This window comes from Balearica regulorum, chromosome 1 (assembly GCF_011004875.1).
Source record: "Balearica regulorum gibbericeps isolate bBalReg1 chromosome 1, bBalReg1.pri, whole genome shotgun sequence".
Classification (NCBI taxonomy): domain Eukaryota; kingdom Metazoa; phylum Chordata; class Aves; order Gruiformes; family Gruidae; genus Balearica; species Balearica regulorum.
The window spans coordinates 30487811-30501241 of record NC_046184.1 but is presented as its reverse complement, the minus strand read 5'-3'; the positions used below and the strand labels follow the sequence as shown (position 1 = coordinate 30501241).

Here is a 13431-nt window from a genome sequence, read left to right as displayed (position 1 = left end):
TGCACTGCCATGCAATGAAAAGTGCATTTACATTGTGGGATCGTTTCCGAGTGCGTCATACCAACGTCGGAAGTGAGGCGCAGAGCAGATGCCAAGCTAAGAGCTGCTGCTGGGTGCCAGCCCCGGTCAGCCTGCAGCTCCCGTGGCTATCTGCTGCTGCCCCTGGAGAGGCAGGAGGTGAGGCATCGCTGCTGCAGATGGCATTTTGAATCGCAATTGCTCTACCCTTCCCTTTCACCCGTGTCTCAGGCATTCCTCGGACACACCATGCGGCTTACACGAAACACAAAACACCGCTGTGGGCCCCTGGGACAAGGGTCCAACGGAGGACAAAGGTTGCAAATGGCTGCACCGGCAGCCTCACAGGTCTGTGGAGGAAGGCGAGGGACAGGGAGCTGAGAGCCGAAGCGGCAACAACAGTGCTGACAAAGAATAAAAGACAGGGACAGTAGAGCCCTACCTATAAACATCGAGTCCTATTCCAGTGAAGCAACTTCAACTGAAAACTGTAAGAGGTTAGACCATACTTCACAAGTTGAAAAATTTTTGCAACATATCTAATTTTGACTGGAGCCCTCTGAGACAATCTAGACTTAATGGCCTCAAGCACAGGCTAAAAAAAGGGATGGAGAAATTGCATCAAAGACAAATTTCTCACCCTGATTCTTGTTAGACTGGTTGGCGCTCAGCTGCTCAGCTTGAGGTGAGAGTGTGAGCCATGCCACAAAGGATGGGGAGGGGAGGAAGGGGAGAGGGGCAGAGGTGTATAGAGCTAGCTGCACTGACTTTATGCTGTTGAGATAGTTTTAGTTATCCATCTAGGACTGGATCCACAGTGCACTGAAAGCAACGGAAAAAATTTTCATTTACATCAGTGGGTTTTGTACTAAGATGGCCTTCTCTGGCAGCAGATAACAGTTGGAACAAAGGCTAAAAATTCAGCAGCCCTGTACAGGGTTAGGGAAAAGCAGAGCAAGTTTTATTTAAAGCTCAATACACGTTAAAGACATTTCAGACATTGCAAGGAGCCTGTTTAACTACTTGTTTCAGGTTCCATTCCTCTGCACGTGAGAAGGCTCCAGCTGCACTCCTACCCCCACAAACATCCAAGGTCAAGGTTTCCAAATAAATGATGTAATTGGTTCAAGTTCCAAGAACACTTGACACTTGGATTAAGTGACCATAGATAAGATTTAGGACCTTTGCTTTTGTCATTCAGAACAAAAGCAAATATGCATAAACCCTGCCTGCTTCAGTTTAGGAGCTGAGCAGGGGTAAGCGCTTGGTCCCTGACAGCAGTGCAGACTGCTTGTACCAGTGGTAACAGTCTAGACACCAAACCAGTCTGGAAATTCACGGATGCTCAAAGCGAGATCCAGCAGCTCCCAGAAGTATTCTGGGCCAGCATTCCTCTCCCAAGTGGCAATCCAGACTTTGGCTGTAAGATGCTTAAATTCTATCCTGGCCTTTAGAAGAAAATGTTAGGACAAGCTTCAAACATCCATACGTATCATAAGCACTGAGTCCATCCCAGAAGAAGGAAGAGTCGCTCACCTTTTGTACAAGGTCCTAATGCCTGGAAGAGCTTCCTAATACGCAGTTAGTGTGAAACCTGGGATTGGTGCTCACTTCAGCAGGGGCTATGCTATGGTAATAGGGCTACGGGGCACTCTGGTGGCCAGCACAATTGCTCTGTGTTGAACCTGGACCACGGTGCAGCCCCAAGTGGAAATGTTACAGGCTCATGGGATGACAAACGGGAGAATGACTGTGGACTTGTGATTAGGGACCTCAAAGGAAAAGGAGATGTGTACCTCTGCAGCATTAGTTAGGCACTGGGTAGCTGAGGGACCACTTTGGCAGAGCTGCCTCCATCTGTCCTTGCACCCGAGTGCCTGAAGCACCAGTCATGCTCCTTTCTATTTGCTCTCCTTCCAGGTCGTTGACCCTCATATTTCTAACTGCAGGATTATCTCTGCTTTAATGGGGTGGTAAAGGCTATCCTCAAGACTAACATGGTGCAGTCAGTCAGGAGCGGGGTTTGTCTGGAATATGCTGGCTGTGTGTTCATGCCCTCCGGTGCTGTGGAAACACGGGTTTCCTGGTCAAGTTTTCCAACAAATAAGCTTGTTATGCAACAGCAGGTACCGAGATATTCACATATCTTGAAATAGAAATGAAACCTGCTCAGTTTAGCCTGGATCCTCAATTGCTATGGGTGTTCAACTGCCAAGGAAGAACCAATGCTTATTCACACCCTGCGCCTAATGCTTCCTACTAGCAGACTTCAAACTACTTCCAGCTTCTTACACAACCTCCCTGGATGATTCTGCAGAGGAAATGGATATTAAAATGACTGAAGCAGGGAATACTCTCTGACATACCCTCTAATCCAAACGCTCTGGATGCTGGAAGAGTAAGAGGAATGGGTTGCACAACAGGTTCTCCTTAGCTGGCATCTCCCCTTTTGCCACTGTTGGAGACCGAATTCTGGACTAGGTGGACCATCAGGCACTGCTTACATTTCTTTCCTACACTCCCTTCTGTCCACTGACTCAGGTGAGCTTGATCATCCATGTAGGTGAGAAGCCTAACATTGAGAGGCTAAAGATTCTGAAGATTATGTTTCTTGCCTGCAGTTTTGAAAATCTTCAGAACTGCCATAATTGTTATGGCTACTTACTTTTGTGAATGGTTTTTGTATAGGCATATGATAATAAAAGGAAAATGTAATATAATTCCAAATAAAGTGTATTAAATATATACTATCTACCTCACAACACATACGACCTGTCCCACAAAGGCAATTCACTGCAGTAAGACAGTACCTTCATCGGGGATCTGCCAGCAGGAGACGGGGAAACGGAAGCTATGTGTCTTGCTGGTGATGCTGTAAAATCAGAAAGATTTCAGTGCACTCTTGGCATTACAATTTTCACTAAGAAATCTTTTTAAGTGGATAAGAGATCATTCTATACACAAGCATTATCTCTGGTTCCCTCTAGGTACGTGCTCAATGGGTGCAAATAGTTTGAGAGATTTTGGTTTTTTTACTTTGTTCTCAGGATTACCTTGCAGTAACCAACAATGAAGTATAAGACATTTCTGCATCCATCTTCTCTGACAAACTATATATCACTGTAAATTGGTTTATATCCCACCAAATGATAACAGGATCCAAAAAAAGTCAGTATAATAACTTTTCCCCTCCTCTCTCTTCTTAAGAAATATATTAGGTATTTATATGTCAAATAAGAAAAAAAGACAACACGTGATGTACTTATATCAAACATTTTCCTATGAATATACTGTAAACATGCCTGGACATACTTTGAGGCATAAGTCTAAAACATAGAAAGTGACTTCACTCCTTTGAGAACAATTATATTTATAGTGTCACTTAAGCAGCCTTTTCTTTAAATGGAAATTAATCTTTTGAAAGCAAATTGGTTATAGTAACAGAAACTCCTGTACTTCCATGATTACTGTGCATTTTCTGGCCAGTGAGATTCTTTGTGGTTAATGATCATTTCTGACTGCTAATCTCCAATTATCATAAGATCAAAAGATTAAATTTGATCATCCTCCCTATTACCAGCATGAACTGTCTGAAACTACTTAACCATTAAGTGAAGGGGCAGAGTATTGGAAACAGAATGCTACAGAGAACATTAGCGAGATGAAAATACCTGTGGAGGCAATTCTACAGCCTTCCATGAAAGTAATCAAATAATAAATTAACCTACCCAAGAAGTTAAAACATTAACTGGAGTGGAAAGAATCTAAGTCCTCAAGTAAATCACTTTTTTACTGGAGCTTAGCCTGAAACGTCCATTAACTCACCAGTCTGTGCAGGTCTAGGTGGTACAGGAGGAGACATAAGCTTTCCACTTTCTGATGTGTTTCTGGCTTCCTTCCCACTGTCCAGGCTCCAGCTGCTGGGGGTGGCGTTTACAGCTGGAAGGGAATGAAAAAGCTGGCGTAAGCTCAACACTTCCAGCTCTCTCACTTGCCTTTATCCATGAGGGTAAAAATACACAGAGTGAAAACAACTTAACGAGCGTGCCTGAAAAGCTCTCATGATTACATCAGCATTTAAAAAGCTCTTAAATAATGGCTGTCGATCTTCTGGTTGCCTGATGTATGAATCTGGCCCCATCAGGTCAGTTTGCGATTGTATAGCAGTTGGGTCCATCAACAACAGCCAGCTGAGAGCGCGCTCTGGTGCACTGCACATCCAGCCACAAAGGGAGATAAGCTTGAAGCCCGTTAATATAATCAGTTTATCTTTGCACCAGACTCCTATTTAGAGGTTTCTAGGCAGAGGGGAACAGACTATTCATGAACCGTTTCCATTAACTCATTTTATATAAAGAAGGGACTAGAGAAAGGAAATCGCCAAATTCCAATCAACCTCCCTCAGAAAGCTTTCCCTGCTCAGTCTTTTGTTGCCTGCATAGGCTACAAATTCAGAATTGAAAGAAGGTGGAAAGAAGGGCACAAAATGAAGGGAGAAAAATTGGAAGAAATGAAAGTGTCGGGGGGGGGAAATCAAGAGAAAAAATTATTGTGGACCCAGAAAATTTATATACGCTGTTTGTATCCATGGTCAAGGATCTCTTCTTGATCATGTAAATTGACTATTACCTTGACATGTGTAAAATTGGCTGTTCTGTTTGTCTGTGTTACCTTTACCAAATTCCATTACTTTAATTGAATAATCCCATAAGGCCTGGAACAGCTTCTTTACTAGAGCTGGATTATCTCATGTTGTCAACGAGCCACCAGTATTGGAAAGAAGTCAGACAGAAAGACAGGGCATTGAACATGGACAGGACAAAAGCTAACTTAAAACTCACATTTTTTCTTACCTGTCCTGTAAAAAAGTAGAAAAAAAACCTGCTTCAAACCTCCCCCTACCCCCCCCAAAAAAAACCCCACCACCAAAAACACCCCCCACCTTCAAAGCCTCAAACCTCTTGCCTTGCCATGACAGATTCCTTCTCACGTGCTTGTTTCACAGTTGTGAGTAGAGAACCACATGCAAGGATTCTGCGCTCTTTTACAAAGATGGGGTGAAAAGCAAAGGATTGTTGCTAACATGGTATCAATTATTGCTATTCTAGCAACACCAGGGCTCTCAGGACTGCAATCCCATTACACCAGTATATACCAGACTTAATACAAAAAGTACAGTACAAATAATATTTGTTTCATATCTGTAACAATATTGTTACAGTATAACTGCACATTAGCTGACCCTGAGAACAATGCACATAATAATCTATTTTCTAGAGGATCATTTTGGGTTTTTTATTGCCAAAGTATGCAATACATTGTTTGCTTTTTATTGTAGGCTGTCACCTAGCAGTATGGTTTTGCCCTCATCCTAAAAATGACTTGGCACCAGACCTAGGTACTTCAAATGCCTGAAACTCTTGATGAGCCAATGTTTTCTTTTAAGTCATCCAAGCAGTCATTTCTTTGGACTGCTAAAGTCTCCAGGAGAAAATATTTTATTTTAACAATTCTGTAATGTACTTGGCTCCATAGGCCAGTGGAAAAGTTTTGCCATTTCCATGTTAAATTATTTCATATGTTTTTCAGCCCCATGAAAAATTCCACACTTGAGCTTTCATAAAAACTAGGACACAAAAATCCTTACAAAAATCCTCTCCTATTGATGAAAATCTGATCCCTGGTCAGTTCTTGTTACAGTATAGTCTTAAAATTTTTTTTTTTCCAATACACCTGTTTTACTGTATCCTTTATTCAGGGTACCACAAAGCACAGCGCATAATGAAATGATGGAGCATATTATGGAAGTGGAGCACATAATGAAGTTGTGGCATGATAACTGTGCCAACAATACTGAATTTCCCCACATGCCAGATTACAAAAGGCAATATTTCATCTGTGGAAATTCATAGGTTTCTCATTTACTGTAATTAAAACCAAAAAAACCAGCAAACCACAAATTGATCTTTTCCATCAAAATGTAACCAAAAGCACAGTGACTTATATTTGGTGAAGAGGGCTTGCAGGTACCAAACTTCAGGACTCTATCCATCTCTTTAGCTTCTCTCTGCCCCAGTTTCCAGCAGTTCATCACCCCGTATGTCTCTCTGGAGGAGCAGAAAGGACAGCTCTCACTGGCAGCCTGCTGCAACCTGCTGCTCCACCACTCCTTCCTGCAAACTTCTGGGCCCTTCTGAGCACCACGTTCAGTTCAAACAAATACCATGTTCCCCCCTTTTTGGCAAAGTAGTTAGCTTAAATGTTTTGAAACTTGGAGGTCACAGTATGTGCTCAAAAGAATTAGCATTCTACAGGAATAAGACAGGTTAATTATATTTTCGTTGCTTCCAAGATTGGTACGGTGCAGCATTTCCACTCACCTTTGTCAGGGCCGGGCAGATTGGAATCACTTCGGGGCAAAGCACCGTCTCCAATATGATTAAACAGCATTCTCTGTAAATTGGGAACAACATGGTTTACGCATAGCTGCTGTTGTATTTCAGTGGCTTTTAAGAAAATAAATATCTTTTTGTTATTAACCCCACCACACAGGTCTACTTTGGAGGTAAAGTGATAAACATCACCTAAGAACATAAATAGTTTAATAAAAACACGTGCATACAAATAGGGAGTAGACTAGTTTTTTGAAAACTGTCCACACCGGAATCAGAAGGAGGATTATTGTGTGCCGAGTTCTGACAGTTTCTAGCTCCCTTAAAAAACAAAATAAGACTCATTCCTCAAGTGGCATCTTGATAGACTACTAAACAAGCGCAGCGATAGATTTGCAATAATTTCATTACAGAATCAGGATCTGAACAACATGTAATGTTTGGCAATATTCAAGTTATGGCTGCTATCTTAGAAGAGTATTGTGTATTATTTCCTACACTGACTTTTTGGTAGTAGCATTCTTACTTCTCTTGTGGATAAGAGCTGACCTGTAAGTGTGTTTATCTTTCCTTTTCTGAATGTTTAAAAAAAAAAGTCACAGAAAAAAATTAAAATTCCACTAGTTATTTCTTTTGGCAGCATTCAAATAATCTGTGGGTCACTAGTTTATCTTGATAACAGATGTAAACAGCATGCAGTTAATCCTACGAGTAATTCAGATGTAGGAAGGAAATGAGAACAGATAAATTTGACTTGTTTTTCTTCTTTTTTTTTTTGCAAGCAAGATCAGACAAACAGTGAAATCCAAATCAAATCAAATCCTATTCTTGTATCTCGTTCCAGTGTTCAGAGAGGACCATGCCGAGTCAGCGAGGCACTATGCTGTGGTTCCACAAGATGGCAAACCCAGCTGCAAAGTAATCATCATTGATCTAACAGCTCTGTGTTACAAAATGAGAAACAAATACTTGGCCAATTCAACTTCACTTAAAACATCTCACAGAGAGAGTGCTTTGGCAGACTTTGAGCTACACTAGGTTTACCAATCTATGCTGTACTACAGTCATATTGGATCAGGTAATATCTGTTTTCCTGGAGTTACCATTAAACTGAGGTGGTGTAACTACATGAGTACTCTAATGTGACAGAAAATGTGATCATATGTTCCTGCCTGGACTGGATCGCCTGTTCACCGCCCTGTGAGTCTGCAGTGCACTAGGATCTGGTGGGCAAGCGTTGAAGTCTCTTTTCTGTTGTGAAGGTAAAGAGCAAAGGCTGAAAAAGCAACTGAAACTGGAGGAGATAAGGAGACAAAAGCTGAATGAAATACAGAGAAACGAGGACATATTAAATAATGAAATATAAAATTATATGGAAGAACAAGAGCAATCACAGGATGTTTAATGAGATGCGAAAAAACCCAAAAATGCAAAACCCCAAAGCTCCATTAGGAAGAATAGTGAAAAAAACTAAAGAGGCTTGTTGACCAGTCAATGACAGCAGGCATTTCTCTTCAGAGTATGGCAAGAGCTGGACAGACACTGTACAATCACTTAGCCAGAGATCAAAAAGCAAGCACAAATGGATGTTGACTAGAACCAGCGGTATACAGATAACCTTGAGCATCAATTTCAATGAGGGAAGTGGATGCACTACTGCTGTGGTCTTGTTCTATGAAGTCCATCAAGCTTCCTTAAGTGAGGTAGCTATATCCTGAAAGGATTTGATTTGGACTTGAAATGCCAGAATTTGCCTCTGCATCTCATCTTTCCTAGTTGCAAAACTGTAGTGAAAATTGCATTCATTGAGCCATAACAAAGACGTTCATAAATGCGTGGCCTTTCCTCATTAACTTAGCGTGAAGCTCCAAACAAGACTGTTGAAGTTAACAGGTGTTAGAATAAAAATAGAAAGGACAAGGAACAGCTTGAGCATCTGAACTCTAATGAGAATTGCAGGTATTTCTAAGCTATCTCCTTACAATTGTCCTGAGGATTTATTTTCTCCTTCTTAATCAGAAGGCAGAGAATCAGCGTTTTGTTTCTGATCACAGTCCATTTTTAATGCTTGGGGAACAGAGCACCAGTGAAAGAAATGGCATCTTTCCCCAGAAAGATATATCCTCATTTATGGTTATAAGGGCAGAAAGAAACCATCAGACCTTTTCACCTTTGAAACATACTTCACTGAAAAAGCAAGTTAATTTTCTACTTACCCTCTCTTGGGACACTGAGGGTAGAGACAGGTTGGGAGATTTTCCTGCCAGGCGAGTCTCAGAGAGAGTGGGGACTGGGCCTACGAGCTCCTCAGCCTCCCTTATCGAATCTCGGGTAGAGTGGGGGATAGAAGTCGCGTTCCACTTGGCAAAGCAAGAGTTTGCAGTCTGGGAGCAAAAACGGAATAATTTTTTCTTTGCGGCAAACTGTAAAACCGCTTTATTTAAAGAATATCTCCTGGTCTTTCCTGCATGCTGGTTTGGCTCCATGACCACTGAGAAGGCGCCCAGTAGATATATCAGTAAGTAGCTTCCGAGAACTGCTCTAAGTCTGGCTAAGCTACAGTATTAGTTCTTAAGCCCTCAGGTAATGCTATGAGGACTTAAACAGAAGAGAGGAAAAAATTAAATCAAGAGCCAACTCGATAACTGAAGAAGCAAGGCACAAGAATACAAGTAACAAGAAACCAACAAATCATTTCTAAAGTAAAGGTTCCGGGATTACCAAGCTGTATTTTATCAGAGGTAAAATTTCTGGTGGAAATGAGTTTGTTGAGAAGAGACCCTTTCACCCGGTATTTATGTTCCTGTCTGTCTCAGCTTCAGCAAGAGATGCAATGTGCGATGGAACGGATTAAAACAGCAACTGCGTTAAAGGAAAGCACTTTAGGAAAGTAAGTCAATTAAGAAGAAAAGATGAAATAAGGATTCAAAATTGGCCAGCTCACCAAGCTCATTTTGCATTTCAGATACATCAAAAGATACAAATTTTATACAGACCTATGCAACAATTAATTTTAAGGTAAGAATTCAACTAATTCTTTTCTCCGGAGTAACAAAATGTCTATCTGTCTTTTCTGAAATTACATTGAAAAATAGGAATTGCCACATGGGAGTGGGTTATTATCTCAACAGTGGCTAGGATTAGCTATTTCAGAAGAAATAAAAGAGAGGTCAACATGGACAACTGCTGGGATAACAGTTTTTTCTTCTTCCCAAGATTGAACAAATGCTGCTGTTTCAGACAAGCAGGCTGTTTCATCTAGTAAGTAAATAAGTGAGTAAATATTGATACCAGATCTAAACCTAGACAAAACAAGCAGAAATGTGATCACGCACCATGTATTCTATTCACATCTCTTTCATGTTAAATATTTTAGAGTATTTGCTTATAAAACAAGCAAAAAACCCCTTTGAAAATTAACAGCAGTGAGTAGACACTGAATCTGCTTGAAGTTCAACAAGCACCTTCATCATCTGCTTAGCTACTTGTGTTCAGAGGCCTCCCACCAAGGTTCCTACCTGCGAGGTTTCCGAAGCAGTAGGGTAGATGGCACTGCAGGGCCTCTCTCGGGGGGACAGGCAAGAATTGTCTCGGGAATGCTTATGTTTGTCAGACAACAGAGGAGAGGCTAGAACATAAACATGTCGAGTGATTAAATTCATGCAGTGAAACTCAGACATTTCAATTTTATGCTTATGACAAAGAAATCCTCTGTCCCCAGTAATCCATGTACCTCAAACAGCTCACTAAATTTGATGTCTGACCAGTTATACCACGCAGAAATTCAGCTGTGTAATGTATCAAGAATTATTTAATTTGGTTTACCATAGGAAACAAGCACTGACCTCTGGCACTGGATGGAGCAGAACTGGTCACATTAGGTGAAGCAGAATGAGTAGAACTCAAGCTTGAGGTAGACGGACTAGGCTGTGTATAAAAGAGATTCTGTTGTTACCACATCACACCTACTGGTTTGGAAAACATACCTTTCACTAAAACAAAGAACTTGTAACTTGTTAGACTAGTTTTTCAGTATTTCAAAGCAGCAAACCAGTATGAAGAGCATTAATGTAACTATGCAACAATTTAGTAAAATATCAAATAAATAAATACAATTAACATAATTACATCACAACTGTGAAAACGAGAAAAGTTTCTGTAAGGTCAAATGACTTTGTATCACATCACATTGCTTGTTAATACTTGTTGAAAATTCATGCTCTAAGTTTGGAAGAAACAGTTACATAAAAAAATCATTCTTTCTAAGTTAAGGAAGTAAACAGTCCACTTAAGTATTTGGGTTTTTCAAAGAAGTATCAGCAGGAACTTTTAGATTTCTACATGAAATAACAGAAGAAATAATTTAGTAAATAACCTTGTAAGAAAGATTCCATTTAGTTTGAAGAATGACAATAATTTGTACCTGCATGTTAAAAACTTCATCGGAGCTTTCTGATTGCCCAGTGATATTGCTGACTTCAGCAGATGCTTGGGATGACAGTGATGAGGATGAATACCGATTGACAGCTGGGTAACTCAAGGGACTATTATAAGAATAATGAAATACAAAATGGTTAACTGTAGTTGCCAATCATAATTTTTCATGTGAAAATAGCATGTTTATTAATCTCCACAGTTGAATTTGGATTTATTTGTAGAGGGAGAGAAATTATATATCAGCTATTCATGCTTGAAGATACTTCATGTGGACCATACAAGGAAGCATGCACACAATAAAAGTAGTCTATAGGTCACCTTCTGTGAGTAACAAAAATCTATCAATTTCTAGTAATTTAACTTGCCTGCGTCGTGGTATTACCCTGGCACCATCAGGGCTCATAGAAACAGGTATGGAGTTTCGGCATACACGAGGACTTCCATTTGGGAAATGAACGGGGCTAGCTTGTACGCAGGCAGAAAATTCCTGGGAAGTTGTTAAAAGATTAATTAAAATGGACATAATATCATTGAGCATTTTGTAAAATACAGATAGTCATTTGAATAATTGTATCTGCATTTTTGGATCAGCTTCACCATCAGTAAGAAAAATATTTTAAATTTTGCTGATGATACTTTCCCTTTAGTAAAACATGACTATTTTTCTCTGCTCTGCACAGAAAGTTTAACAACTTTCCCTCCGCTTTGTGGTACTGTAAGAATGCTACAAGATGTAATGTGGACAACCAACCAAAAGATGTCACTGTTTGTTGCTTAGGAAAATTAAACTGCCCTTACTGCTGTTAAATGGTCTCCTGGTTTATCCGTGCACCTGCTCATGTACCTGTATTCCCAAGCTTGACTTCATCACAAAGAACTGATCCACCAGCTTTTTGTGCAATGGCCTCATGTCCTGCGGCACCACCTTCTCATGCACTGCCAAGCCAAATTCTAGAATCTGGGCCTGCAGAAGAGAGAGGAGGAAAAAGGAGGCAAATACGGGTTTGATCCGTTTTCTTTAAGCTTTCATCATCAATTATGATACTAATAAAAAAAAAAAATCCAACAAAATGCATGTTATACTAAAATCATCTATGAAAATCCTTGACAGACCTGTAATCAAACAAAGCCTAAGACCAAAACCAGTAACACACAAGAAGATTTATGCCCTTCCCATTTCATTATTGAGTGGTGAGGCACTGGAGCAGGTTGCCCAGAGAGGTTGTGGATGCCCCATCCCTGGAAGTGTTCAAGGCCAGGTTGGATGGGGCTTTGGGCAACCTGGTCTAGTGGAGGGTGTCCCTGCCCATGGCAGGGGGGTTGGAACTAGATGGTCTTTGAAGTCCCTTCCAACCCAAACCATCCTATGATTCTATGACTTTCCGAAAGATTTCACCTATGCAAATTCAACTCTAATATAAAACCCACTATGGATAACGTAGTGAAAAATCTGACTAAATGGTAACTGTACACAGGAGCAGCTCTAAATTCTTTAAAAAAAACCAAAAAACAAAAAACCCACAACAACCCCCCTCCCAAAAAAAACCAGACAGACATTTTCTACAAGAACAGTTACCATAAAATACCATGAAACCTAAGAGCAATGCTCATATCTACCAGAGACCCTGGAATATATTTTCAATGAAGTCCATGGTTCCCTATCCTGTTCCAACTCCCCAGAGACCTCAGTAAGTGGTGCCTTTATGTATATTCTTCATATAATGCCTAGTAGGCTTCAGAATAATGTTGCTAAAACTCTAATCTTGCTCAAATTTGGTCACAGGCATTTAAAATACTGAACTGGTTACACGAGGAGTCAGCTAAACTCAAATTTAAAAACAAAATAGTTACGCTATGCTGTAATATCTTTGGATGAGAGCTACTCGCTGACGTTTTCAGGCAGCCTGCGAGCGGGCATACAGCTGCGCAGCATCACTGACCCGAGGTCAGGACTGCAGCACATCCATCCGCACACACAGGCCCTTCTGAACGCTCCACGGATTCTGTTAAATCATCTGCGGGTGCCAGACAGGGTTTAAAATGCTGTCACTTGGAATTCACATTTTTGTCACAGGAAGTTTGAAATTGTAAGGGTTAGTGAGATTAACTATAGCTTGAAAAGCTGAAATTGCAATGCAAATTCCTATACATTATCTAAATGAAATTAAAGTGAGCTCAGTGAACCTATTCTGATTTGTACTGTCTGAGGATCTGTCCCTTCGGCCGATCTGACCAAAAGATACCATGATGCTGACGAAAAATGGAATTTCCATCTTGCCAAATTCCAATACTCTGACCTCTTTATCCCAAGCTGGCATTAAAGTTTGAAATTTCAACACGCTGCACAGAAGATAGGTAAATGACAGTTAAAAAAGCTGAAATACTTAGTAAGATCATTTGAGCAAAATAATTTCTTTCAGCATTTCCAAATGGAGACACTTCATATTTGAGGCTGGTAGGTTGTTGTCTTATAAATAAATGAAAAAATGATGATAATAATAATAAAAAAAATCATATAATGCACAGAATACTCACCTGTTCAATTTAATCAGTTGGATGTTTATGTTACTGCCTACCTACTTTG

General features: G+C 40.4%; 1 protein-coding gene across 2 annotated transcripts in view; it reads right to left on the bottom strand.

The window, feature by feature from the left end:
- Nucleotides 1-13431, bottom strand: part of DOCK4 (dedicator of cytokinesis 4) — a 259671-nt gene that overhangs the window by 3117 nt on the left and 243123 nt on the right. The window contains exons 45-53 of one of the 2 annotated variants that reach the window (XM_075744140.1): nt 11692-11811; nt 11213-11334; nt 10834-10954; nt 10256-10337; nt 9929-10038; nt 8627-8794; nt 6399-6471; nt 3844-3957; nt 2829-2890 (exon numbers count right to left, since the gene is read on the bottom strand). In XM_075744140.1, the coding sequence (XP_075600255.1) occupies nt 2829-2890; nt 3844-3957; nt 6399-6471; nt 8627-8794; nt 9929-10038; nt 10256-10337; nt 10834-10954; nt 11213-11334; nt 11692-11811 (972 nt within the window). The remainder of the gene's footprint in view (nt 1-2828; nt 2891-3843; nt 3958-6398; nt 6472-8626; nt 8795-9928; nt 10039-10255; nt 10338-10833; nt 10955-11212; nt 11335-11691; nt 11812-13431) is intronic. The other variant, XM_075744149.1, reaches the window with a different exon arrangement.